The sequence below is a fragment of the Clarias gariepinus genome, chromosome 24 (assembly GCF_024256425.1).
Source record: "Clarias gariepinus isolate MV-2021 ecotype Netherlands chromosome 24, CGAR_prim_01v2, whole genome shotgun sequence".
NCBI classification, from domain to species: Eukaryota; Metazoa; Chordata; class Actinopteri; order Siluriformes; family Clariidae; genus Clarias; species Clarias gariepinus.
The window spans coordinates 4,773,540-4,801,249 of record NC_071123.1 but is presented as its reverse complement, the minus strand read 5'-3'; the positions used below and the strand labels follow the sequence as shown (position 1 = coordinate 4,801,249).

Genomic DNA, 27,710 nt, shown 5'->3' with positions numbered 1-27,710 from the left:
TTACAAATAAGCAGACAAATAAATAACAAAAAAAGTGGGAGGGGAAAGAAGTAAATAAAAGAAACCTCATCCGCCTTCTGAGCCTCGGGTGCTTTACGTAACGTGATTACGTCACAGTACGTCAGTACGTCTGCGCGCACTGGAAAAAGATGGCGGCGTCCTTGTGTATGGTGTGTTTCTCCAAGGGTTTGATTACAGCAAGAAAAACCGGGTGAGTTATTAATGTCAGGGCAAACTGCATGGATGGTTCGACTTTAATGCGGTAGAGGGTTTTTGTTTTTTAGCTTAGGAGTCTGTAATTAAAGACATGCAGTGACTTGACACAAAGTCCAGATGTCACGTGGTTTAAAGGGAAAAGTCAAGACAGTTGGGTGTTGCTTGTGATGGAGTGAGTGTTGTTTTTGAACAGGAGCTTTGCTTTAGGGGTTAGTTAGTTAGACGATAATGATGATGTAATCAGTATGAGATGAGATCAAAGTCCAGCTGTAATGATAGAGATTAAGCTTTAAGATTTTCATGGTATGATTAAAATATGATCACCAACTATTATATACTCCTACCAATGGGCTTGGGTTCAATTCCCACCCAATCTGCATGTTTTAGGACTTTGGGAGGAAACTAGAGTACGCAGAGGAAACTCACCAAGCATTCGGAGAACATGCAAACTTCATGAACACAGGGGCTGTAAAAGTGGACAAAAGTTTGTGGACACCTGATTGTAATAGCCGTACAGCAACCTACCCTTAAACAAAGTTTGAACCACACAGTTCACAGACAGAACATCTTTGTATGCTCTAGCGTTACAGTTTCTCTTCTTTAGGAAACGAAGAAGCCCAAATCTGCACCTGTACACAAAGCAAGCTCCATAAAGACATGGTGTGTTAAGGTTGGAGTGGAAGAACTCAAGTGGCCTGCACAGCGATCTGACCTCAACCTCATGAACACAAACACCAGTGCCTGATCTCAACCGTGCTCTTGTAACTGAATAAAAAAAAATCTATGGGAAAGCTTTTTCAGAAGAGTGAAGAGTCATTATAACCGCAAAAAGAGGAATAAATCAGGAATGGGATGTTCAACAAGCATATACATCTACTTTTGGCCACATTATGTTGGCTGGCATTTTTTTTTGCCCATCCCAGGAGACTTGGGGCATGAGGTGGGGTACACCCTGGGGAGGGTACCTTTTACAGTGTGGAAAGAAATAAAGACCATGGAATTAGAAAGGAAACCCATTCGTCATTGCTAAAATATACAGATTTTTGAAAATCAGTATTAATGTGACCAGTGAGAATTGAACGGTTTAAGAGGTTGTGATACAAATTGTTGTATCGCCCAGAATTGGCAAATTTTTCATTGTTACTAAAAAATGCTAAACAAAATGATTACACTATATCTCTTCAAAAGAGGTCATTCTGTTTGATGTGTATATTCCACAATATAAAAAAAAAAATGTTTATAACCCTTAATCTACTCTTGTGTGCAGTTCTCTGCTCCTCCGAAATGCTGACCGTATCAGATGGAGTCAACCGGCACATCTACGTGGATATTCAAAAAGTAAGTATTACTGTAACTCTGATTGTGAGAAGGTTTTTCCTTTAATACTGGTCTGCTGTACAAATGAAAATGGTGACTTATTTCTTAAGACAGACAGATGGTGGCAGTATAATCTGTTTTGTTTTTTCCCCAATTCTCCAATATACTACTGTGGCATGGCACAGGGTCATGTACATGGCTCCTGCTGCGTTTGTCATATTAATGCATTTTTTTTTTTTTCTATTTAAAAAATAATTTCTGAGATACTCCGCCTTTCAGCTTCAAAACACATTGGACTTCCAAAAGAGATAATCTGTAGATCTTGGAGGGTACTGTAGAATAGGTTTATACCAACACAAGCGGCTCACACAGGAGGAGCTTGAAGGAATATTACAAGGGTGAGTCAAAAATTATCCGCACTCTGACTGTAGAATTTGTCTTAATGAACTTTTTGAAATGACAAGTACATCGTTTCATGCCTTTGCTTTCCAATACACTGTCGACTAGCTTTCATATTCCCACTGTAAAAATGTTTTAAGCCGGGCTGCGAGCCACGATTGCATCGCTTTTTTTATTTCTTCATTAGAAGTGAATCTTCGTCCTTGTAATGCTGCTTCCAGGGGACCAAACAGGTGAAGGTCTGATCGAGTGAAGTTTGGACTATAGGGAGGACGCTTTAACACCTCAAAACCAAGATTTTGCAAAATGTTGCCAGTGTAGATAGAAATGTGCAGACGTGGATTGTCATGCGAGATCACAACATTTAGGCATTTGGCAGACGCTCTTATCCAGAGCGACTTACATTTTTATCTCATTATGCATCTGAGCAGTTGAGGGTTAAGGGCCTTGTTTAAGGGCCCAACAGTGGCAACTTGGTGGTTGTGGGGTTTGAACCTGGGATCTTCTCAACCGTAGTCCAATGCCTTAATCACTGAGCTTCCCCTGGCCCGATCACACTTGTATATCAGACCTCTGTATTTAATCAAAAGTTTAGGCTTCAGCTCTTCAACAAGCGTCTCACTGTAACAAGTAATGTTGATTGTTAAACCTTTTTCCTGATAATGTTTCAATTCTGCCACTTGAGAATCCCAGAAAACTCATAATATATAAATATTATAAATAAACTGATGGTTGACTTTTTAACTTTATCTCATTCGGTGATTGAGGATGTTTCCGTTCCATACTCTGCTGTGTGCTCTCAGACTCGTAGTGATAAATCCGTGTCTCATCACCAGTAATGATAATCAGTGACTGGGGAGACGGGAGCCTTGAACGGAAAGCTTTAATATAACCGGAGTGAGGAAATTTTTGATTCACCCTCATAGTTCACATTCCATTTGCTAGCTATAACTAATATTATAGTTCGATCTGTTAGATACGCTGTCAAGAGTTGGCTAAAATTAAATAAGATGTACATTTAGCAAAATTCAAATCTACAAATACAGTGGTATCAAAAAATAAGCAAAAGATTTTAGCATCTTCTTCTTTGTCTTTCGGCTGTTCCCTTTCAGGGGTCGCCACAGCAAATCATCTGCCTCCATCTAACCCTATCCTCTGCATCCTCTTCTCTCACACCAACTTACTTCATGTCATCTCTCACTGCATCCATAAATCTCCTCTTTGGTCTTCCTTTAGACCTCCTGCCTGGCAGTTCCAACCTCAGCATCCTTCTGCCGATATGCTCACCATCTCTCGTCTGAACATGTCCAAACCACCTCAATCTGGCCTCTCTGACTTTATCTCCAAAACATCTAACATGGGTTGTCCCATCATTCTTGATCCTATCTATCCTTGTCACTCTGCCTCCTGTCTTTTTTTCAGTGCCACTGTCTCTAAGCCATAGAGCATCGCTGGTCTCACCACTGTCCTGTACACCTTTCCTTTCACTCTAGCTGGTACTCTACTATCACACAACACACCTGACACTTTTCTCCACCTATTCCAACCTGCCTGTATATGCCTCTTCACCTCCTTTCAACACTCCTTGTTTTGGACCGTTGAACATAAGTACTTAAAGTCCTGCACCTTGTTTACCTCTGCTCCCTGTAGCCTTACCGTTCCACTTAGGTTCCTCTCATTCACACACATGTATTCTGTCTTTATATGGCTAACCTTTATTCCTCTGCTTTCCAGAGCGTACCTCCATATCTCTAGATTTTCTTTCCCCTGTTCCCTGCTTTTGCTACAAATCTGAAAACATCGTTGTCTGTGGAGACTCCTGTCTAACCTCATCTGTCATCCTGTCCATCACCAGAGCAAACAAGAAGGGGCTCAGAGCTGATCCTTGATGCAGTCCCACCTCCACCTTAAACTCTTCTGTCACACAAAGCACATCTCACCACTGTCTTACAGCTCTCATACATGTCCTGCACCACTCCAACATACTTCTCTGCCACTCCAGATGTCCTCATAGAACACCACAGCTCCTCTCTCGGCACCCTGTCGTACTCTTTCTTTAAATCTACAAAGACACAATGCAGCTTTTTATTACTTTCTCTTTACTTCTCCATCAGCATTTTTAAAGCAAGTACTGCATCTGATGTACTCTTTCTAAGCATGAAACCATATGTATACACTGTATACACTTCTGGACTTCCTCCTTCCAAGACCAAGTCTCCTTGTCCATTTTTCTCTTTCCTGATGATACACCAAGTACAGTCCTACCTGTCTCTCTGATCACATTAGCTGTAGTTGTCCAGTCAACAAGCAAAAGATTTTAGCATAAAAAAAAAAAAAAATCTATATATACAGTTTGGTCATTTGCTTTATTTACGGATCTATGGTTGGAGGATGAGCAATAGTAATGTGATGGACAAGCATTACGTTCAGCCAAGATTTTTTATTAGGATCATCTTGTACAATGTGAAAAGAAATGATACCATTAGACCACCGAAATAACCTATACTCTGTGTTGAATTCAGGTTCTCCAGGTCTTCAAGCCCGTGTTCGCACATTTCCCCTCCTGATCGCCAGTGGAAGCGGTTACTACGGCTACAAACAGTATGGACACTATAAAGACCGGGAGCTGGAGAAGCTTGGAATCGAGGTTCCTCCACGTCTCGCCAATGAGCTACAGGTAGGGAGGCTTCCGTATATTTTTCTGCTGCGGTTTTGGGCTCGTCGTGTCTAAACCCGGGCACGTGGCTTGTTCTCAATGCTCTGATACACAGCCTTATAGCTACAGCCTTGTCCACTGATGGTGTGTGCAGTATAGTTGAGTAGCACTGAGGAGATTTCATGTAACATTTTCACTAGTGTCTCTGGATACCATGCACAGTTCTGTGTGAATGTGTGGGTGTATGTGTGAGTTTGTGTTCATGGAGATGTGTATACTCCATATGCAATATATGTATTTCTGAATGGGAATTTGTCTTGGCCTGGGCTTTTTTTTTTTATTTGACATCTTGTTTGTTTATATTGATGGCAGATCCTTCACAACCTCATAATACAACCTCATCACACTTCCTTATATGGTAATACTTACTATAGCCTTGTGTCCCAATGACGTAAAGTACACAGTACCTGGTCAAAAGCTTAAATATGCTCTCTTTGCTGATGATAAATGAAAATATTCACACACATTGTGTGTGTGTGTGTGTAAGGTAATCACCATTGCCAGCTCCCCAGTCAGCTCTCGATACGATATCACGATATCTACTTGCCGATTTGATTAATATTGCGATTCATGATTTTATAAATATCCCGATTCAATATTACATTTCCCCCCAAAATTTGGTTTTTAAACCTTTTTGTAACTTAAAATTAAATTAAGCAGAATTTTTTTTTTCTAAAAAACAGCAAAAACACGATTTTCTAAACAAACTTGGTCAATAATTTACTCCTACCTAACGGGATAAAAAAAGGTATGAATAGTTAAGAGTGCGCCACCTGTAGGATTATAAAGAAACTGCAGAAACGCCTCTGAAGACTCAAAACTCAACTTGACAGTGAACGCGCGGCTTAAATGGCTGCGATTCTCACATTTTACATTTAGGGATTTGGCAGACGCTCTTATCCAGAGCAACTTACATTTTTATCTCATTATACAACTGAGCATTTAAGGTTTAAGGGCCTTGCTTAAGGGCCCAACAGTGGCAACTTGGTGCTTCTGGGTTTTTTTGAACCGTAGTCCAATGCCTTAACCACTGAGCTACCCCTGACCCTGATTCCCGACTTGTGGACTTTTGAAACTGGTGTAAGCCTTTATAATGAGTGGGTTTAAGAAAAATGCAGCTCGAAGGATTTTGGCGCTTGCAATTTTTTTATGATGTAACACCCTAAGAATGCGTTTCTGTTGCGCCACTCGGAAGCTTTTATGCTCGGTACAGAATCGGTCAGAATCTGAGGCTGATCACCGGTCATGGTCAGTCGAGCTCAGAACCAGCCAAATGTAGCCACTGGGCAAATTGACCGCTTCATCTATTATTATAAATGTAAAAAAAGGTTATTTTAAAAATCAATTAATCAACAATGTGATCAGATTTAAGAATACTGTAGTATAATATAATAATTTTTTTCTTTAACATTTTCAAAGTATTAAAACTTTACAATAAGCGGGGAGTGAGGCAGATTTCACTACATTGTTGTTGTTAGTCTTTCGGCTGCTCCCAGCCAGGGGTCGCCACGGTGGACCATCTGGTCTGCACAACAACTTGGCACAGGTTTTACGCCGGATGCCCTTGCTGACGCAACTCTCCCATTTTATCGAGGCTTGGGACCAGTTCTGCATTCAGTGGCTGGGGATTTGGGCAGTGGCTGGGAATCGAACCCTGGCCTTACGCATGATGGGCAGGAAACCTACCACTGAGCCATATTTCAATGTTGTCACAATATCTATTATAATACAGGACATTTTGTAGGTGTTGCTTTGATCAGTCTCAGACTTACATTTAATTATAAAACGCTTAGTTCGAGTAACCTGATTTGGACAAGAGCCGGTCCAAGAGTGGTGATAATGGACAGTAACAGCACTGGGTGTAAAACTATATGCATCATTCACATTCGTTCTAACGAGCATTACTTACACTAACTAAACTACAGTCGCCAGTACGGTGAAAGCAGGTTGGCATGGTGCGTAGTAAAGAGGAGAGAGCAGCTGCCTGCCAAAATACACGATCGCAAAGCACTTGCAGCGGGAAAAAAAACACACACATCCTGATAACGTTATGTCATCTTAAACAATCTTTTGCGTATTTAATAATTGCTTTCAAGCCTACAGTCGCATCACAGCCATGCTGATATCCAGCACAACAGGTTTCCCTCTCCCGTGATATTGCTTAATTGTACATGCACAACCAAAATATTATACATGTTCCTGATAAAATAGGGTTCGTTCTTTAAAACAGGTGCTGATTTAGCCAGTTGTTCCTGTCTGTTCAGTCTGTTATAGTGTTGTCCAGGGCACACTGTAAATAAGGTTATTTCGGGCTTTCCGACCTTGGAATAAGGTCATTATGGCCTGGTGATCCTAATCCTACAGCTTCTGATTTCACTGACTTTTTAAATATGTGACTTCTATCCAAAGTCCATTCAGTCTGTCGTCATTCATCTTTAATTATTTTTTTTCTGTAACATGTCATGTCATTTATTATTAATGTTGCATCATTGGCCCTCTATCATTATTGTGTGACAAATAAATATAGTTTCATAACAAATGCTTTGTAATATGTGATGTTTAATCAGATGCAAGTGGTGTATTGGTACACAAAGTGATAACGTATCAAGTAAATTTGGCTGGTGTAGTAATGGTCGGCTTGATCAATTATAGTGTCCTTGTGGCTGGAATTTCAACATGTTCACCTTTGGCCCACTTACGGTGACGTCGTCTCACACAAGAAGACTTTTTGTTCGTTATTTATCATTTGTTATCTCGCTCAATCTTAATATGAATAAAATAATAAGGATACTGGGGAATAAAACAGTGAAGTGGTTTGTCGTTGAATTTGCATCTATAAAACATCAGTAAAATGTCCATTAAAGCAGGGTGAAATGATTCCGCCATCATGCCTTGAACAGTTACCCAATGCCCTATTAATCACAGATACACACGAATGGCGCAGGGGTAAAGCTCCCCTTAATATCTGAGTGCCCTGATGATGGGTGCAGATGGCCTAGAAAGGAAGAAAATTGGGGAAAAAGTCCAAATAAATAAATAAATAAATAATAAGAGTCATTGAACTTCACACTTCACCCCCATAGCTTACAGTGACCCCGGGTCACTGTACTTATTTCATGCATTATATAAAAACGCGTGCGAAAAGTATTGCATCACAATCCGAGTACAACATCAGCATTTGCAGCGTGGGTAGAATTCGTTTGCCTGGGTGGCGTGCACTCAGCCTGCCATAACCCACTACTAGCACTTTAACAACTTACTAAATGTTGTGAATCTCGCACCCTTGTTTCAAGTAATGTAATCTCATGTCAGCAATCTAGTTTAAATTCAAATTTTATTTGTCACATGCAGTCATGCACAGTATGATATGCACTGAAATGCTTGTGACTTTTTTTTTTTTTTTTTTTTTTTTTTTAAAGATCAATAAGAAATAAATATGGAATAAAATAAGAAATAAAATATAAGAAAAACTTGGCTGTACAAATATAGAAACAACTTTGATATAGAATATATAGAAAACTTCAGTTCCGGAAATGAAATATAATTGAGTAGAAATGTCCAGGGACATTTCTAATATGCATGACTGTGCAGATGTGCAATGTCTATAAATGTCCATAATGTCTATAAATACCAATAATGTCCATAAATGTTGTAGGATGTTGATTGTTTTATTTTAAGGAATAAAACATTTGAATGTTTTTAATAAAATACAGTTTTTATCTTGCTCGTTTCAGTCATTTATAAGCACTATGTATTTTCAATTAATTGAATATCATTTTCCATAGATGATGTTGACATACCATAGATGATGTTGACATACAAAGTCATAAGGTCACAGGATATAATTTTGTCTTGGTGCCCCATTTAAAACTTTAAAAATGTCTTGGTACTCCTGCTATTTCTGTGAAGTTAAAGGCAATTACTGCAGTGCTACTTTGGACATGGAAGTCACATCATGTGAAAGGGTTAAACAATTTGTGTTCCATTGGTGGTGAGCCAAGCTGGTGTTGCAGTAATGAGATGAGAGTGGAGTGATATGGTGCTGAGCTGATTGGCTGGTATTTGTTTGTTGAAATTGTTTTTTTTTTATTATTTTTATCTCTTATCAGACTTGGATGTCATACCTTATCTGTTTAATTTTGGATTAATTACACAGACGTTGTACCTACAGCATGGCTTTGTTGACCGTCACACTCTGTGACCTGCTGTTGACCCGAGTCACAGTGGACAGTTCAGAACCAATGTGATGGTTCAGAACCAATGAGGTGCCAATGTTTAAGTTGTGGGACTGGCACAGGGTGACGCATCCTATGTCAAATTAAAACACTGGCATTGTGACTGTGTATGCTTGAGAATGAAATTTTAACTTGGGGAAATAAAATTCATAGAAAATTATCGAATTACATTTTTTTTTCCTTTCTTTTTTTATGAATTAATTATTTTTATTATTAAGTCCCATAAAAGAAAGCTTTTCAATAGTCTGCAGCTGTTTTGGAGTAATGAAGAAAATACGGACATGCCAACATCTGCAGTTTGTCTGTACCATCTAAGTGAAAGTGATTTTTTTTTTTTTTTTTTTTTTTTTTTTTTTGGGATAAAGCAGAGGTGGCACAATATGCCTTATTGGTTAGCACTGTGCCCATGCACTTCCATGGTTGAGCGTTCGAGTCTCACCTCAGTTTGCATGTTCCCCTCATGCTTAGTGCATTCCCTCCGGATACTCCAGTTTCCTCCTACAATCCAAAGACAAGCAGATTAGCCCAACTGGCATTTTTAAATTAGTGTTTGAGTGTGTGTTCTTGTGTGTGCCGTGACTGGCACCCTGTCCTGGTTATACCCTCGCTAGTGCCCCAAGTCCCCTGGGATGGGCCCCAGGCCACTCCTGACCCCATACAGGATAAACAGTATAGGAATGTGTGAGTGGATAAAGCAGCTATTCTGAAAAAAAAAAAATTCCCACGAGAAGAAAAAAAGCTCACTGAAGAGAAAGTGGCATGAAAAAAGTGCATTGGCTTGTCCGGGCAGCTTTATTTGCCTCTAAACTATTTAATCTAATGCACTTTGAGCTGTACATTCACAATCTTGGTATTGTGAGCCAGGAGGAATCAAGAATACAATGCTTGGAGATTTAATTGTTTAAAAAAAGATGCAGGAGCTGATGATGATTAGCTAACGGTCGCACTGAACAGCATCTGTATTTGTTTGTAGTCGAGCAAAATTTCAGAAATGCTTCAGTATACAGCCTGTTTAGGTTTAGCCCCATTCTGTTTTTCAGTTTTTAATATCCACCATATTTATTTTTATATCCCCAAGTGGTACAGTAATAATGTTTTGCTTGTTTAACTGTTTTATTTTTAGCTCCAGTATAAACCACAATAGTAAAGCTCCAAAATTTGAAAATATCAAAATTGACTTGAGAAAAATAATTACGAGGCTGAAAGCATAATTTTCCCCCCATAATATCTTTCTTGGGAAACGTGTACAGTATAATAATGTTATACCAGTGCAGTGTGCATGGAGTTCTGTCATTTTGAGTAAAACTGCTTGTTGCTGTGATGTAACAATGTTGTGGTCTGTCCAAAAGCAAGCAGATTAGCTAACATTTATTAATCTGGATTGTTGCCTTGCTAAAGAATACATACCCACTTTTTGACTTTCACTTCATGTAGACAGATTGTAGAAACTAGACAGATTGTCCAGTAAAGGTTTGTTTTTCATTCTTTCCCCTGGGGGTGCCAACATTGGCATTTTTAAACATTCGTCCTGATTTAAATAAATAAATAGATAGATTTAAAAAATCGATCGTAAAACCACACTGATCTCAAAAGCCGAGTCTCTCTTCATAACCACATCTAAACAGGAAGCGAGCCCCTTCACTCATTGGCCTGTTGGATGATGTGGGAAGATGATGTCACTGTGAGATCAAGTTAAAGGGCTTCTACAGCTGTTCAGAGTCCAGATGAGTCACATTGTCTCATGGTCAGTTTCCTCCTCTCATTTAAGACAGGAAGGGGGGGACAGACTTCTCGTAACTCAGTTTTCTCTCTAATGTCGGAGGAGCACCAGTAAGAAGTAAGTTTAAAACTACTTGTCTCTATTACTATTAGAAAGATAAATGTATTTTAGAGACATTTTTTATACTTGGGATTAAATATTAGGTGTTATGATATTGACATACCACGTATCCGTTTAGAAGATATTTTTAGAAATGAAATGACAGTTTTTTTACTTAGATGTCATGTCGTGCTCTTAAATGAAACGCGAGTTCCTCGTCTGGTTAAACCGCTGTTACTTTCGCTAAAAAGGAAGCATCTAGCCATGGTTAGTGTCATATGATGTGTATGACTTTTTGCATTATGTATTATTGAGTAAATAGACAAGTGTACTATTTCATGACACTAATTTCTTAACTAGTACAGTATTTTGACACTTAGAATAAAGTCCAGTGCACGTGTTGGTACACCCTTAAGACAAAATTAATTTCATAGAAACAAGACGCTCTTTTGGAGTCCTATAGATTATCCTTAATTATCAGAGGTTTATCAGGGTTTCTCAATCTTTATACACAATTGGACCATATTTACCTGTAATTAATCCACAAACATCCTAGCTTAAGTTGATTTAATGAACATAATGTAATTTTTCAACTATTAGGCTTATTATATATAGGATGTACAGTAGATTTTGGCCCTGAAGATTACATTTTTTTATTTTTAAATCCATTTAATGAGTCTTATCTGTTAAACAATACTAGTAACTATAAGACTCAGTAATTAAAACGGTATAATCACTTAGAAAATAGTGATTTGTAATTTTTATGATAAACAAAATATAACCTGTTTTGAGAACCACAACTGTAGTGTGTGTGTGTGGTTAAGATGCTGTATTATCAGCTATTATTAACCGTTAGCTGGGAATACACAAACATTAGTATATTAGCTATTATTAACTGCCTTCAATCTATTATATAGATTATTAGTAACTTGTTGCACAGTCTGTGTCTGTTGTGCTCATTTGTTTTTGTCTCAATACAATACGGAAATGATTAGGGCCATCATAAACATACTTTCTGATCTTTTATTAAAAATTTTCCCCTCAGAGTTTTGATGTTTTTCTTAGAGCTTTGATGTTGTATGTTTTGTTTTTCTCAGAGTTCTGCAGTTTTTTTTCTCAGTTCTGTCCTTTTTTTTTTTTCTTAGAGTTTTGGTGTTTTTTTTTTTTTTTTTAAAGCTTTGACGTTCTTCGTTATTTTTTTCCCAGTTTTGTCGTTTTTTCCTTCTTCCCAGTTCTGTCGTTTTTTTTCCCTTATTTTCAGAGTTCTGTCATTTTTTTCCCCTCAAAGGTCTGACAGCTTTTTTTCATAACATTCTAAATTTTTTTTCCATCGTTCTAAAATTCTAAGATTTTCTTCTCAGAGTCCTGTTGTTTTTTTTTTCCTCTTCATCATATTTATTTGATAATGCCCCACATCCTATTCCATTTCTTGTAAAAAAAAAAAAAAAAAAAAAAATGCCTTGTGTTGTATTTTTTTTTTTTTCATCTCTGGAAACTTCTGTCCAAAACAAATTCCTTGTATGTGCAAACATGCTTGCCAATTTTTTCCTTGTTCTGACATTCCTTGTCAGACCAAGGGTGGAGGAAAAGATGTAGGAATTCTGAGGGAAGAAAAATGTCAAAATTCCTAGAAAAATTGTCAGAAATCAATTTATTTTTATGATGCTCCTAATCCGCTTCCGTATTATATAAAGGGTGTAGTACTGTTTATGCAGGAATAAAACCTGGCAATGCCATGTTGTCATCTTTCCTTACCATCACCCTCTCGCTGTTACAACATAATTAAATAAAAAAATACAACACACATGACCAAAATTAGCAGTCAACTAACAGTTAATTAACATCCAGGTCATCCAATATCGTTCATTAAACTTCGCCCCTAAATGAATCTGTAATTTTTAAAGTCAAAAACATTGCGTTAAAACGTATAAAAACTAAAAGAAAAAATTATAAATCGGAGAACACGCTACACGTGGACCAGTTACAGCCACATAAATCGATAACATAGAAACACATGCCTCTGTTTAACAATTTAAAGACCACACCAAGGGTGGGTAAACTTTTGCACTCAATTTGACATATCCTGTAGAACTACAGACAAGCTTTTTATTGTATTCATGTAGTGAATTAGAGGCTTATTGTTACATTAAATTATGCATCAGCTATAGAAAATGACTTCTTAAATTTAGCTTGAGATTTTTAAGTAAGAGTAGCCTGGCTCAGAAGCACACCAGGGGTGAGAGAGTTCAGGGGCTAGTAAGCACATGCTTGACTGTATTGTGTTTTTCTAAAGGCAAAAAAAAACAACACTCACCCCACCCCCAATTTCCATACCACCATTCTTTCAGCAGCATCAGTACAGGAGTGTACCACCACAGGAGGTGTCCCTTAGTGCTCTGCCAGCCAATAGCAGCTACCCCGAGCAACCGGTGACCGACCCAGAGGGCTGGGCTTCGAGCTTGAGAAAAGCACCGGCAGAAGCAAAGATAGCAGAAGGACTGAAGCATCGTGCGGTGCGCATCACTCTACCGTGATCATGTGTCAGCCGAACCTGAAGCAGCAGCAGCGGCGGAGCGCAGTAGGGAAATGGTGAGATGTTGCAGGGCTTTGCACAGGCCGTCCTCTTGCTACAATCTCCACAGAGTCAGGGTTGATGCCCGGCGCCTCCGACAGCTCGGCTCCTCCTCCTTAGCAGGAGCCGCAGGGGGGTCCGCGGGCAGCGATAGAAACACTGATGCCAAAGGCCCCGGTGCGCCGGGGGTGGTTCAGATCAGCCATCAGAACCGTTTCAGGTACCACAGGAGGTGGATGGAGTGAGTGTGGTGTTGATGATGGAATAGAGCACGGGCTTGTACGAGTGTGTGCGCATGTGTGTTTGAGTGAGTGCATGCAACTGAAATACAGCTTTGGTCCTGGTGGGAATTTGAGATAATGGATGACAAAGAAAGACCAAAGACAAAATGGATAATATCTAATGGGATGCATTATGCATAATGTCCCTTGTGACAGAGATCGTGAGAGATGAGAGAGACAGAGAGTGCATGTGGTTTGATTTTAATACACTCCTCTCAGCTCTCCTTCCTGCATTTAGCCTAATTGTACACTAATGCTATTAAGATCTTGCCAGGAAGCCTGTGTGAACAGTGCATGTGAGCTAACACAGCCTTGATTAGCCTTTAAACTGTGCCTTAGCTGTGATCTGTTCCTCATAACGAGATGCTCAGTCATGCGCACACAAAATCAGAGAAACAACACCGTCGAGAGACACTGTGCATTTCTTTTCCCCTCGTGTCTTTTGTTTCTTTGTTCCGTTCGCTGTTGATTTCGGACTCCTAGCTTGAGTGTGCGTTTTATTCTGTGGCATGAATAGCAAGTAAGCTGCAGTGCTTTTCATACCAGTGTGCTCAGCTGTGCCAGACAGGCTGGATGGGGGGTAGTGCACAAAAGCCTTTATCCTTTAGCCTAGCATAACAGATTGAACCTTTATAACTATACTCATGCAGATCTATTCTTGACCTAATATTTCAGGAGACGTAAAGATAACTGGATTACATGGAGAAGTATTATGATTATGTAATACAGGAGAAAAACAAGAGTGGTACGGTTTAAAAATGGCTACTGATAACCTCTGCAGTGCAGTTTTAAAGCTACAGTACACTATTTATAGAAATAAATAAGCCCTCACTAATAAAATACCATCGTCTATTACACAAGCTGTAAATATCAAGAATAATGTAAAGTCCTTTGATGCAGTATTGACATTTTATTGACTTGACGATACCAAATTTTATCGATCAAATGATAATTAAATTGTCCTATTAGACTATCTGGATCTCTTTGTGCCAAACAGCCTCTATGGAGATCACGTTACAAGGAAAAAACAACACTACTGTTTAAAATCAATATCCTCAGAAAGATTCACCCAGCCGTGGCGAGCAGTAGATCAACACTACGTGCAAAATCAATCAAGCTCATTGAAGCTGTCGTGACAGCTCTGTGTAGTAATACAAGATGTGATGTGTGAACAAATATATCGGGAGGGTTGGTAAAAAACATTTGTTGCGGTTAAGCCTGACTAGGATGGCAGGTGCTCATATCATACAGCATACTTAAGTGTGCTGTCCCTGTGGAGTTCAGTATAGTTTATGTATCATCAGCAGTGAAGGATGAACACAGTTACATGATTTGTTCTGGTCCACATATTGAGGCAACGATGCTTGAGAGAAATAATCAGGACTTTGCCTAAAACAGACCGTGTTTACACTGTCACTTGAACTGCTGATTCCAGTAAAACTTGGTGGCTTTTCACATCCAGATAGGGGCAGGATCTCACAATGTCACATTTTATCAAGAGGCGAAAAACTACCATTATGGAGAAGTTGATCTCAGTTAACAAACTAAATTTTGCTTATTTTAGAAGTAATTATTACCATGGAGAAAACTTCCAGGACAGTGAGACTCTCCTGCAATTTTCAGTATACATAAAAATAAATCTTCTTAATGTCGCACAAAGACAGGAACCTTGATGCGGTCTGTCCTCTATTCGACCTTAAAATGCAAGTGATTATGCCGTGTAATGTACCATGAAATGCTAGAATTAAAGCTTCGACTGCATTTCAATGCAGTGTTTTTTACTGTGAACTTCCCTAAAATGCGTCATTTAAACTTCAGTGACACCAGCCAGGATAAAGCAGATAATTACTATTATGTACGAGTGAGTTTTCTGATTCCTGCTCCACAACGTTTACACTTCAACCTTAGAGAGCTAAATATGTACAGTGTTATGTCCCACAAGGTTCTGCTTTAGGCCCAATTTTGCTTTGTCATTATACTTTTGGATATACTCGAATATTTTTATGTATGATATTGATTTTCACCTGTAGGCCGATGAGACACGAGTAGTATGCAAACGTACTAGATAGAACCACAGCTACACAAAACGTCAAATTAAATCCCGATCAAATGTAAATTTAGTAGATTTTACCCTGGAGCTTTTTGAAACCAAACGTTATGTCTTTCATTTCATTCTTGCACACTAAACCTCCTTTGATAGATAGATAGATAGAAATACAGACACTTGTTGGCACTCTTCTTCTCACAAGCCCAAGCTTATTCAACACTGAGAATTTCTCTGAGTATTGATCCATGTCCAAGTCTCTCTCTCTCTCTGTCTGTCTGTCTCTCTTTCTGGCTCTCTGTCTGTTCATCCCCAGATTACTCAGATTACATCCTGATTAGAATAGACAGTGTATTAGCACCTATAGATAGCTTCTGCACGGCACTCACTGTCGACCCCGGTTCTGCTCGCTCATCACTTTCAGTTCTAAAAATCCACAGCTCACTGACATACTAAGGGTAATCTTGTTTTACTCGGCTAACCTGCCCTCAATCTCTGTCTGCTCACGAACAAACTACTGTACTGTACTTTTTATACTTTATCGCTGTCCAAGACATGCATGGCAGCTTTCTGGTGAAAATATTGTGTAATATTTAGTGTACTTTTAGAGCTTCCTGCATTTCAGCGTAATATTCCAGTGTGTACTACTAAAGCCGAGGTCACAAGCAGTTACGCTAGCAGTTTACAAAGTCAAAGTGTTTAAAAATGTTCCAAAGCTGCATCGGATTGGTCTATTTTCAAGGCTCTGGTGGTGAAGATTTCACTGTGTAATATCTGTTGATGGATGCGTTCTATTTTATTTTACTTTTAATGAGCGTTGCAAATATATTAAGATCAATGAAGCTGACGTTAAATAACATTTAACTACTGTATAGCCATAACTTAAATTAAATGCACTAGGCTCTCTCACCGGGACATTAGCAGCGGATGCATTGGGTGCTGTGGGTTGCAGGATCGTTCCTCCATGGATTGGACTGGTTGTTCGGGACATTACATGGGTGCTCGATCGGATTGAGACATAGGACGTTTGGAGTCTGGATCAACAACTTTGAACTATTTGTCTGCTAAGCCCCATACGCAGCAGGCTTTTGTGCACTGGGTGTTTTGGTACCTATCTGGACCTACCCATCTGGTCCCCATAATCAGAGATGAGTCTTGCGTCCTCATGATCCTGTCACCAGTTCACTAATATATTTAATAATCAAGCCACCTGGCAGTGCTGTTAGTTATGTGTCTGACTGGTGTAGAAACTTTAGTTTGTAGAAAGTAACAAAACCAAAATAAATATTGACATCATGAAAGATTTGTAAATATCTGACTCGGTATGTAAATTTATACGTACAAACTGCATCGCCATAAATGTATTTGGGTTTTTATTTCATTCTTTTTTTTGTGTGTATGTATTTTGCATTATTCATAGTTTAAACAAGCTGCCTAAATATTAGCATAGACTGAACGTGCGTGTCCGACAAATCATTTACACTAATGACATCTCCAGTGGTTTTAGAAACACATGTGGCCCATTGGATCTTGTTTTTTCTAATAGGAATAATGCAACTTATTTTCATCTGCTTTTAAAATGCGGACAGTGTCCTACTATTTCCTACAGATTGCTGATATATCATTTTAAAGGTGCATGATATGTAGAGAAGTTTATCGTTAACAGAATAACTTCAGGACATATAAAATGCAATGTGGTGTTCCTCAAGGTTACAATTAAGGCCCTTTATAGTTTTTTCTATATATATTAACATACATGTATATATATTACCAGTAGGTTCATATTATATAGAAACCTTTTTTTAGATTTCGCCCTGAAACTACTGCTAGATTATTAACATTTATTGTTATGTTAATCATATCTGCTCAGGTCTTTTTGTTACTGTAGTACTGTACTGTTTGTGCACCGAGCCTCACTGGCTTCATCATGCATGTCACACAGGTTGCAGTTTCCGCAGTTGGCTTTGCGGCGGCGCCTTGGACAGCTAAGCTGTATGTCCCGGCCCACTGCCAGACTGCGCTCATGGCCACTCTCCTTCCTCCACTACATACTGCCATTCGCTGTACTCAAGCCTCTCGCCAAGGTGGGCTGGCGACCCACCAGCAGAGTAAGTCTAGCGAAATGGGTTTATAATGAAATGGGTGAATATCTTCATGTGTTTGTGTGTGTGTGTGTGGGCATGAGTGATGAGCTGTGTATGAAAATCCAGAGACAACATTAAAATTCTCTTTTATTGGCTTAACATTTCATCATTCCAGCTATCACAGATAGAAAAATAGTTTAGAACAGTTCAAAGGGTGCATTGAGGGCAAGAGCATATATTGCAGATGGCTGCTTGCGTATTCACTCTCCACAGGCTGGAGTGAAAAGGCCCCTTATCCTGCTGAGGCTCACTGAACTGAGGAAAGCTTTGTCCAACTCCCTCCCCAGTGTGCCAAGGCAGCTTTCACAGCATTGTTCAGTATCTGAAAGAATTCCCAGTCAGTCAGGCGCAGCCTCTCATACGATTTCTCGGATCCAGGATTTAAAAAAAAATACATTTTAACTTAAGCCTTATAATTTGACGTTGCTGCTTTAACAGTTGCATGTAAGCAAGCACACACTGGCAGTGTAGTATCAGAGCATTAGATTAAACGCAACTGCTTAAAAGTCCTGCTGCTGTGCTCTTGTAAACCATGACCGTTTTTCTCACGTCAATTAACAAAACTGCTTTTTATTTTTTTTTTGCATTATAGCTAAAAGTTCCAGCCCAATTAACCTCCCAGTCTTGGTCTGTCTCAATCTATCTGTCTTGGTCTGTCTCAATCTATCTATCTTTGTCTGTCTGTGTAACTGTCATCATCTACTGCTATTACTCATCTGTCTGTGTGTCCATTAAATCTGTCACTGTCTCTCTATTTATCTGTATTGTCTGTCCACCAACTATCTATCTCTGTCACTTTGTCTATCTTACTGTTTGTCCGCTTTTCTATGTCTATACTGATAGAGATAGATGGAAAGGTAGACAGGTAGATGGATGGATAGATATAGGGACAGACGAGTAGACAGCCTCCTTTTCTTTTTGTTTCGCTATGACCTCTGCAGTTAGACCACAGTAAACATTTTTGCCAGCTACTGTCTCAACATGCACCCTTAAGTGCACCTTTTGACAAACGTTGAGCAACTGTTAAACACTAATTGACTTCCCGGCTCTAATTGTTAAATACAAATTGTTATTACATTAAAACTCTTCAGTCCACAGACAGTTTCTTAACAGTGTGTCCTGACTTAGGTTAACATATACAAGACCATACCCACGAGGCTGCTCTCCAGGGCCTGGGGCCGTCTTAACCAGGTCGACCTGCCCATCTGGTTACGCAAGCCTATTTACAGCCTTTACATATGGACATTTGGGGTGAACATGAAGGAGGCGGCTGTGGAGGACCTGCAGCATTACCGGAACCTGGGCGAGTTCTTCAGACGCAAGCTCAAACCTCAAGCCCGCCCTGTGTGCGACTCACACTGCGTGGTAAGCGGATGTGCATGTAACCATGATGAGAATATAGGTTTAAAAAGGGATTTTTAAGGCATGTACTGGCTTTTGTGAACAAAATAATGGAGTAAAAAATTAACACATCATGAACGAACTCATGACCAATTATGTTATTAGTCACAAAAGACACTTAAACACGTACTAAGATTGCCATCCTGATTTGATTTTATTGTTACTTATCTTATGGTGTATAAATAAGTGTGTGCATGTGTGTGCGGGAGAAATGATTCGGCCTCACCAGTTTCAATGAATCAATCCGGAAGCACGATTATAGAAAATGTCTGTCCTGTAAAACTGTCCTGATGGGGAATAATCCTAATTTCGGAAAATCTTCAACAAAACAGAGTTTACAGTCCAATATAGTGGAAAACAGCTCTGAGAAAAAAGTGCGTCCGGGATTCCCCTTGCGATTTAAAGGCGCAGAGACAACATATAACTGTAGGATGTTTCCTTAGGCACGATTACGGTTTTTGGCCACATGATGACAATGTGGGGAAAGGGAACAGATTTAGTCAAGTGGATTTGTATGCTTTACATTGTATATTTGTGTTAAAGGTGTATAAGACTCACTTTGTCTGACTTAAGAACAAATCAGATTTACAAACATGCTCCCGGGACTGAACTCGTCCGTAAGTCGGGGACTACCTGTATAACCACGTAACTTAACCTAACCATTATTAAGGTCATTAAATGTCACTGAGTAACATTTGTTAAGCTAGACAATAAAAAAAAAATAACTTCAGGTTTTGCCATCTCATGTATTGTTTACTCGGATTGAAAATCTAAATCTGAATAATTATTGTAATTGCTGTACATCCTCAGATCAGCCCAGCTGATGGTAAGATCCTTCATTTTGGCCGGGTAAAGAACTGTGAGGTGGAGCAGGTGAAGGGCGTCACATATTCTCTGGAGACCTTTCTTGGACCATGCACATGGACCAGGAGCTTACCTATCGACAAAGGTGAGTTACATTGTTACGTTTAGGACAGTGTTAAAGATGTATGTTCTATCAGTGTTTTAAGCATCATGTGTTTTTGGGTGTGCGGTGTTTAGATGAGGATGACATTGGCGACTTCCAGAATGGGCTGGTGACCAAGGAAGGGAATGAGCTGTACCACTGCGTGGTGTATCTGGCTCCAGGAGATTATCACTGCTTCCACTCGCCCACTGATTGGAGAGTTGCACATAGACGCCACTTTCCTGGTAAGACTTTTCGATATAATAATGTTATTATGCATAGTATTTGAGCTTGTAAAACACTTTTGCAGGTTAGGAACTGAGTGGTACATCCAATCACTGATATGTGGACTCCTCTTGCTGTCCAACCAATACATCTGGGACTGCAGGGAAACTATCAGTACTATTTTAGTCTTTGGTAGAATTAAAAGTTGGCACAAAAATCAACAATACAGTGCCATGAGTATATAGGATTACCTGTAGGTGGTGCTGGTGTTACAGATCGATTATAAATCTTATCCTTGCCTTTTGGGATTTTTTTATTAAGACAATTAAAAGCAATCCTGGGAAAGAGCTGGAAAAATCCACAGTCTCAGTGATTGAATGGATAAAAAGCGAAAGGAATTCATCAACCTAAGCATTGCTTATTACGGCTGGCACGACAGGTAGTGTTTAAGCTTTGCTAATTATGAGTGGCACAACGGGTAGTGTTCCTTCAACACGACTCTTCTAAGCTTAGGTTACTCAGGTTTCACTTCGAGGTTTCGGTGAGATTTCTTTAAGTTCTTCTCCATCCTTTCACCTCTCAGCTTTGCTAGTTGGATTGGTCATTTGGAATATTTTAATATTGGGGAGCTATTATTATTAATCCACATGGAACACATGGATTAAGGGCACTTTCATATTAGGTCCCCAGGATCGTTTCCGAGGAACAATGTCTGATTCATTTTGATCAGTGGGAACACAATTGTTCTGCACTCGGAAACCATTCCTGAGACCACCTTTTCCAGCAGAGTGCCTCAGGAACGATTCCTCAGTGTGCAACGGATGTGTTACATTTGTGGTACGATTGTGATTTAGCAGACTCGGACACGAATCGAATCAAGTGTGGAAGCCTGTGAATGTAAGTTGATCGCTGTTCAGATCCAGCGTCATTAGTGCCATCGGACTATACACGTACTACCACCTACTGTATCGGAGGATATAAATATGCAAGCGTGCCCGAGAATGAAGACCAAAGAGCAATGTGAACACTGGCACTGGGAGTGGGGACGGGGGAGCAATCGTTCCTAAACATGTTGCGAATCAATTGTTCCTAATGTGAAAATGTTCCTAATGTGATAACACATGTCTCTTTTTAGCATCAAAGCCCTGCTTTACTAAATTAGATATACACTGCTTGCTAATTGAATCTCAGACAGTGTTTATTGGGGGCAGGGGTAGGCGTTGGACTACAGATCAAGGCCCTTAATACAAATGTAAGTCACTCTGTGTAAGGTCGTCTGCCCAATGCTGTAAATGTAACTGTCTGTTTTCTGATCCAGAATTGGTCAAGATGAGATAAACAAGTGCTTAATCTCCTCCAGGTTTTATACTGTCCCCTTTGTTTCAGTGTTTGTTCTGCTTTTGGGTCTTTTTTTGTATGTGGACCTCATTAACATGCCTCTCCACAGAATTCTAAATCGTCCCTCATCCCTCTTTTAGAGGAAAATAAACAGGTGACTGTGTTTCGCAGGTTCTTTGATGTCTGTGAACCCGGGCATAGCGCGATGGATTAAAGAGCTCTTCTGTCATAACGAGCGCGTGGTGTTGAGCGGAGAGTGGTGCCACGGCTTCTTTTCACTAACGGCTGTCGGCGCCACCAACGTCGGATCCATCCAGATTTACTTTGACAAGGTCAGAGCTCCATTTTCTTTCTTACACCCCGCCCCCCCTACACCTGGTTTTCTTTTTCTGTCTTGTCATTTCTGTGGCCGTTATATGTAAACCTCATTACTGACATGCTGACATGCTGCTGTTTAAGTAGGCAGCGCCCTGGTGTTTTTTAACATTGACCTGTCCACAGTGATGAGTTAAATGCGTTGGGTAAAATATTAATCTGTCAGTATCCTGGAAGTGAAGTTATTAGGTCTGCGTTATATCACGAGCGTTCATGCCAGAAACGCACTTAAGGGCAGATAGCTGGCTGCGTTTAAGCCTGTAAAGTTCTACTGGTATATTTGTAATTTGAGTAAACACCGTATCTTAAGTTCAGGGGCAAGATTCGGGGGCAGTTTGTGTGGGGCAAAGGCATAATAAAGAAATTAATTTACCTCATTCCTGTTCATGACACCTGCAACTTTGTTTCATATGTGCCTTTTTAATCGTTAATGATGATGTATGAAATATACTCAGCAAAAAAAAGAAACGTCCTCTGACTTTCAACTGTTTTTACTTTCAGTAAACTTGATGTGTAAATATTTGTACAGTATGAACACTAAAAGAGTCAACACTATAAGACATAAATTAAAAATGTTTCACAATGTGTCCCTGAATGAAGGGAGGCTCAAAATCAAAAGTACCAGTCAGTATCTGGTGTGGCCACCTGCTGCTTGAAGTACTGCAGTGCATCTCCTCCTCATGGACTGCCTATTGCGGACAGTCTGAGCACTGATGGAGGGATTATGTGTGTTCCTGGTGTGACTCGGGCAGTTGTTGTGGCCATCCTGTACCTGTCACGCATGATTGATATTCGGAAGTACTGATCCTGTGCAGGTGTTGTTACACGTGGTCTTCCACTGCGAGGATGATCAGCTGTCCTTCCTGTCTCCCTGTAGCGCCGTCTTGGGCGTCTCACGGTGCGGACATGGCGATTTATTGCCCTAGCCACATCAGCAGTCCTCATGCCTCCCTGCAGCATGCCTAATGCACGTTCACGCAGATGAGCAGGGACCCTGGGCATCTTCCTTTGGGTGTTTTTCACAGTCGGTAGACAAGTCTCTTTAGTGTCCTGCGTTTTTAGAACTGTGACCTTAAATGCCTACTTTCTGTAAGCTGTTATAATCTTAACGACCATTCCACAGGTGCATGTTAATAAATTGATTATGGTTAATTGAACATGCATGGAAAACATTGTTTAAACCCTTTACAATGAAGATCTGTAAAGTTGTTTGGATTTTTACAACATTATTGTTGAAATACACAGTCCTGAAAAAGGGGTGTTTCTTTTTTTTTTGCTGAGTATATTTGATTACAGGTAGTCCCTGACTTATGGACTTAACGCATTCGAATTATGAATTTCTGCACATACGAACATCCGTAGACGTGGACAAACTGTGGAAGTAGCTTATGTGTATTGTACAAAAAAATCCCGTGCAGTGCACCGGATACCATTATATACAATATTTTCAGCGTATGAGTGTATAAAATATATTGTGTGTTTGTGTGTGCGGACGAAATGAGTCAATATGGCATCCGGGATTCCCCTTAAGATTTAAAGGTGCAGAGACAACACTGTTAAATTTGACGTGTAAGATTATTTTTCTTAGGCTCGGTTGTGGTTTTTGGCCACATGATGGCAGTGTGAAGAAAGGGGACAGAGATTGGGTCAAGTCGATTAGTATGCTTTACATTGAATATTCATGTCAAAGGTGTACAAGACTCACTTTGTCTGACTTAGGAACAAATCTAACTTATGACCGTGCTCCTGGAACTGAACTCGTTCGTAAGTCGGGGACTACCTGTATTTTGAGTGGGGAAAAAAAAAACATTTTTAAAGAACGCAAGGTTCTTTTAAAACCTACTTAAAAATTACAGATGTGAAAACAATGTACAGTATGTATGTATGTATCATGTGTATTGTGTAATTATTTTTTGTTTTTACAATAATGTGTAGTAGTAATAAATATAAGCAAGGAAATCAGTAAAATTTGACTAAGTGAAACAGTACTGTGCAGAGGTTTTTAAATCACACTAATTTTTATCATATTAACTTTAATGATGTAAATTAAATGAATAAATGGGAACATATGCTTTACTGCAACAGGCTGAAAAGTATCTAAAGATGTCCTCTGAAACTGCTTGGGTTTAGGGACTGAACTTAAAATTAGACCCAACAAAAAAGTCCTTCAGCATTCCTCATGACTACATTATAAATACAAGAAAGTCTGACAAAGTAAAATATAAAGAAATTAGGGTTGGCCCCATAATAATGTAAACAGTACTATATGTAATTAAATAAGTGTGTTAATGTATATATGTTATGTATACATAAGTAAATATTTACATATGTAAAGTTAATAAGTCCTTCGATAAATAAAAGTGTAAGCGCATACGGTAAGTAAACATGTACTGTACAGTATGCATATTGTTCTGCTCTACATGGAGACATTAACCAAAAATTGAATCTTCCCTCTCCAGGAGCTCCGTACAAACAACCCCCGTTACAGTAAAGGCTCGTACAATGACTTTAGCTATGTGTCCAACAACAACCAGGAGGGTGTGAGTCTGCGTAAAGGTGAGCACTTGGGCGAGTTCAACCTGGGATCCACCATCGTTCTGCTGTTCGAAGCTCCACAGAACTTCAACTTTAACCTCACAGCAGGCCAAAAGATCCGTTTCGGAGAACCGCTCGGGATGATGGAGACATGAGATCATGGGGGCGGCGATCTAATACGTGCAGACTGTAAGCAGGGTTTCACAGACTAACACACAGCGCACACCAAGGAACACTTCTTACTCAGCGACGTGGACGGATTCACAGCGCCGGCACCGCGTTATAGTGATCAGAGTCGCAGTTACTTCAGAAGTGTTTATAACAACGTTGCTTCTTTTTTAAATATTTTTTTTTTATAAAGTTCTCTGTTAACATGCTAAACTTAGACCACCGAAGTGTTAGTGTGAAAAAAAAGGTTTACTAGAATTTTTCTATTATGCTTTAAATGTTTTTTGTTTGTTGTTATTTGCAAAATTTCTCTTTTTTTTTTTTTTTTTTTTGCCGTATTGCCTTTCATCGTTGTTTTTTTTTTTTTTTTTTTTTTCGGGTGGATGGATTTTTTTCAGGGGTTTGTAGCACTGATAGAGATTTATACGTGTGACCTATGTACATTTTGCAGCTTTGGGTTTTGCTCCACAGTAAACAAGTCCTTATTCCTGAAAAACCGAGCAATAACTTGCGGTTAGATTTTAGCTAATGAGATAAAACACCAATTAATGTAAACGATCCAAGCCATTGTTTTGAATGTCTCATTCAGTGGGTGCGCTATGGCCTGGAAATGAAACGATACAAACCTCTCAGATTTATGAAGACCTCAAGGATCTTAGACCAGAGTAATTTTTTTTTTCATAATTTATCGTTAACCTGTTTTTTTTTTTTTTTTTTTTTTTTAAGAAGATAGTTATGCTTGTAATGCTATGCTTGTAGTCTAAGATAAATAACAATGCAGTGTTTAACTTATTCACTAGGGGGCTTCCTAGTAATTTCTTGCCAAAATTTTGCCCCAAATATTCCATGACATTAAATCTAACACGTGTACTCTATTAAAAACATTTTGGTTCATTCATTTTTTGAAAATTGCTCTGGTAACAACATGGAAAAGTTTTTGACATTCTCTTAATTTTTTCTTCCATGAATCCACCCAAGGTGCTTTAGTGTCCATGTTCTCAAATAAGACTGATTTTTTTATTTCACATTAATTCCTGTTTTATCCCCTTCAACGGTCCTGTAGTGAAAGTCAAAAAGCCAAAAAACATCTATGATCTACAGACAACCCGTACGATCTCATGTGAACACATGCTTTTGTATAAACAAAAGGAAGAATTGGCGAGATTTTATCTATACTTCAAACAGAAGCTGTGTATTTTGTGTCACATGAACTGTAGAGTTGCTTGTTAATGAATTTGTGATCTGAAGAAGCTCAATAGCATCACTGCCACATGTTTATCTTGGATTTTTACTCTGTGGTCACACTGGCAGCGTAAGTCACTCTGCACTGGTCACTAGTGGTTGGTCTGATCTTTAGTTTTGAGCTTGTTACTATGGTTTCACAAACCCTCCGTAACGTCACTCTAAGGTTTCCAGAATAGCGGATTTGAAGCTTAACCATGGGAGCTCTGGCTGTCACCATTTTGGCAGGAGGCGACTCTAATCGCCGGTTCAACCGTAAATGGGCGTATGTACAGTATAAAGAAAACAGCGTCTGGATATACTGTGTATTTAGTTACCTATATATGTAGGCACTTACCTCAGTTACCACAAAATAAGCTAACTTGGCTTGAGGTTAGCTTAAATACTAAGGTGACTAACATTGATTTATTAAGCTAATGTTAATTTGCATTTGATTAAACTTGGTCATTCGTATCCTACACGTCATCCCATAACAACTCCTACATTTCTTGTAGTTAAACTACGATTCCAGTTAGCTAAAGTGATGCATAGCAGACAGCTAGTGGCTTGGCACGTTGTCATGAATGGAAAATCTAGCTATTATGTTTACGTACCAGACTAAAAACATGTTTATTTCTGTTGTAAAGTTGGCCATTATAACATGGGTGTCCATGGGGATTGACTCACTTTTTACAGCCAGCTCCTTGTGGACATTCAAGGAACTGCATGTTTTGGTGCTTCCATGTTAGCTTCGTTTTTCAGAACTGGAAATATAAAATTGTCTTTTAAACCACTTAAAGTAAGGATCAATGTAATACGTTTAGGCAGATAATGTTGCTGTGTAAAATGTTCAAGATTGTAGCAGCAGATTGAGTTTCCCCAAAAGACTCAGGAGCTTTAGGGCTAGAAAAAACATCTCAGAATCGATTCTTAGACTAAAACTAATGGAGACTGTCCATCACTGACATTTGTGGTTGGCAAATTGCTTTTCTATTTGTTCATAAACATTTCTTCTCATAAGGTTTTCAGTAAGCGCCAATGCTCAGTGAAGACAATTGATTTCTACGTTGCTTTAGTTGAATCACTTCTGAAGCTAATCGTATTGTTTATGCTAGTAAGCATCAAGTCGCACATCGTGGTTATGTGGGAAACTAAAAAATCCTTGGCTAAATGCACTAGGCATCATATTCGCGCCAATCTTTTAGACATGTCACTTTACGTTATTTGCGAAAATGTTAAAATCTGAATTTCACCGTCACTTTTGGTGCTGTCGCTTTGAAATTTCATAAAAAATCCCAGATTCCCGTTCAGTGTACAGTGACGTCTCGCTGCTGGTGTGACCACGACGCTAAACCTAGAATGCCTTTACATCAAATCCCCTTTATTCTATTAAGATTGGTTATTGAATCGATGAGGTCCAAGATGTGTTATCATCTCTTCTGCCAAGGCTTGATCTATTTGTTGTTATTACATGCTGAATGTGTTTAATATCTGTTTAATACTTGTTTATTACAGTGTTAGAGTGGCAGATTTACACAGTATTGCACTACTGTACTGCATGCCAATTTGTATGTAAAATACTTGAATAATTTGACTCTAACACTGCGTAGGTTTTAATTACACTGCAGATTAAAAAAATGTACCGAAAATGTTGTTAGTAAAACATTTTGGCAAATTTGTAAAAGATATTTGTAATGTCTGTTTTTGTCCGGCTTGGAGTGGTTTCTTATTAAAAAAAAAAAAAAGTTTATTTAAGAA

At 39.1% G+C, this 27,710-nt stretch overlaps 1 protein-coding gene across 6 annotated transcripts; it reads left to right on the top strand.

Moving 5' to 3' along the window:
* Positions 1-27,710, top strand: pisd (phosphatidylserine decarboxylase). Of its 6 annotated transcripts, none has more exons than XM_053485247.1 (8): positions 1-211; positions 1,484-1,554; positions 4,455-4,609; positions 18,872-19,108; positions 19,955-20,093; positions 20,186-20,335; positions 21,825-21,985; positions 24,488-27,710. In XM_053485247.1, exons 1-8 carry the CDS (start codon positions 150-152, stop codon positions 24,716-24,718), a joined length of 1,206 nt encoding a protein of 401 aa, XP_053341222.1. In that variant the 5' UTR covers positions 1-149; the 3' UTR covers positions 24,719-27,710. The 6 variants fall into 6 exon arrangements, with proteins under 6 accessions (XP_053341222.1, XP_053341223.1, XP_053341221.1 ...); XM_053485248.1 differs by lacking the exon at positions 1-211 and adding an exon at positions 17,542-17,707 and having other exon boundaries at positions 1,148-1,554; XM_053485246.1 differs by lacking the exons at positions 1-211; positions 1,484-1,554; positions 4,455-4,609 and adding exons at positions 10,622-10,720; positions 13,054-13,494; positions 17,542-17,707.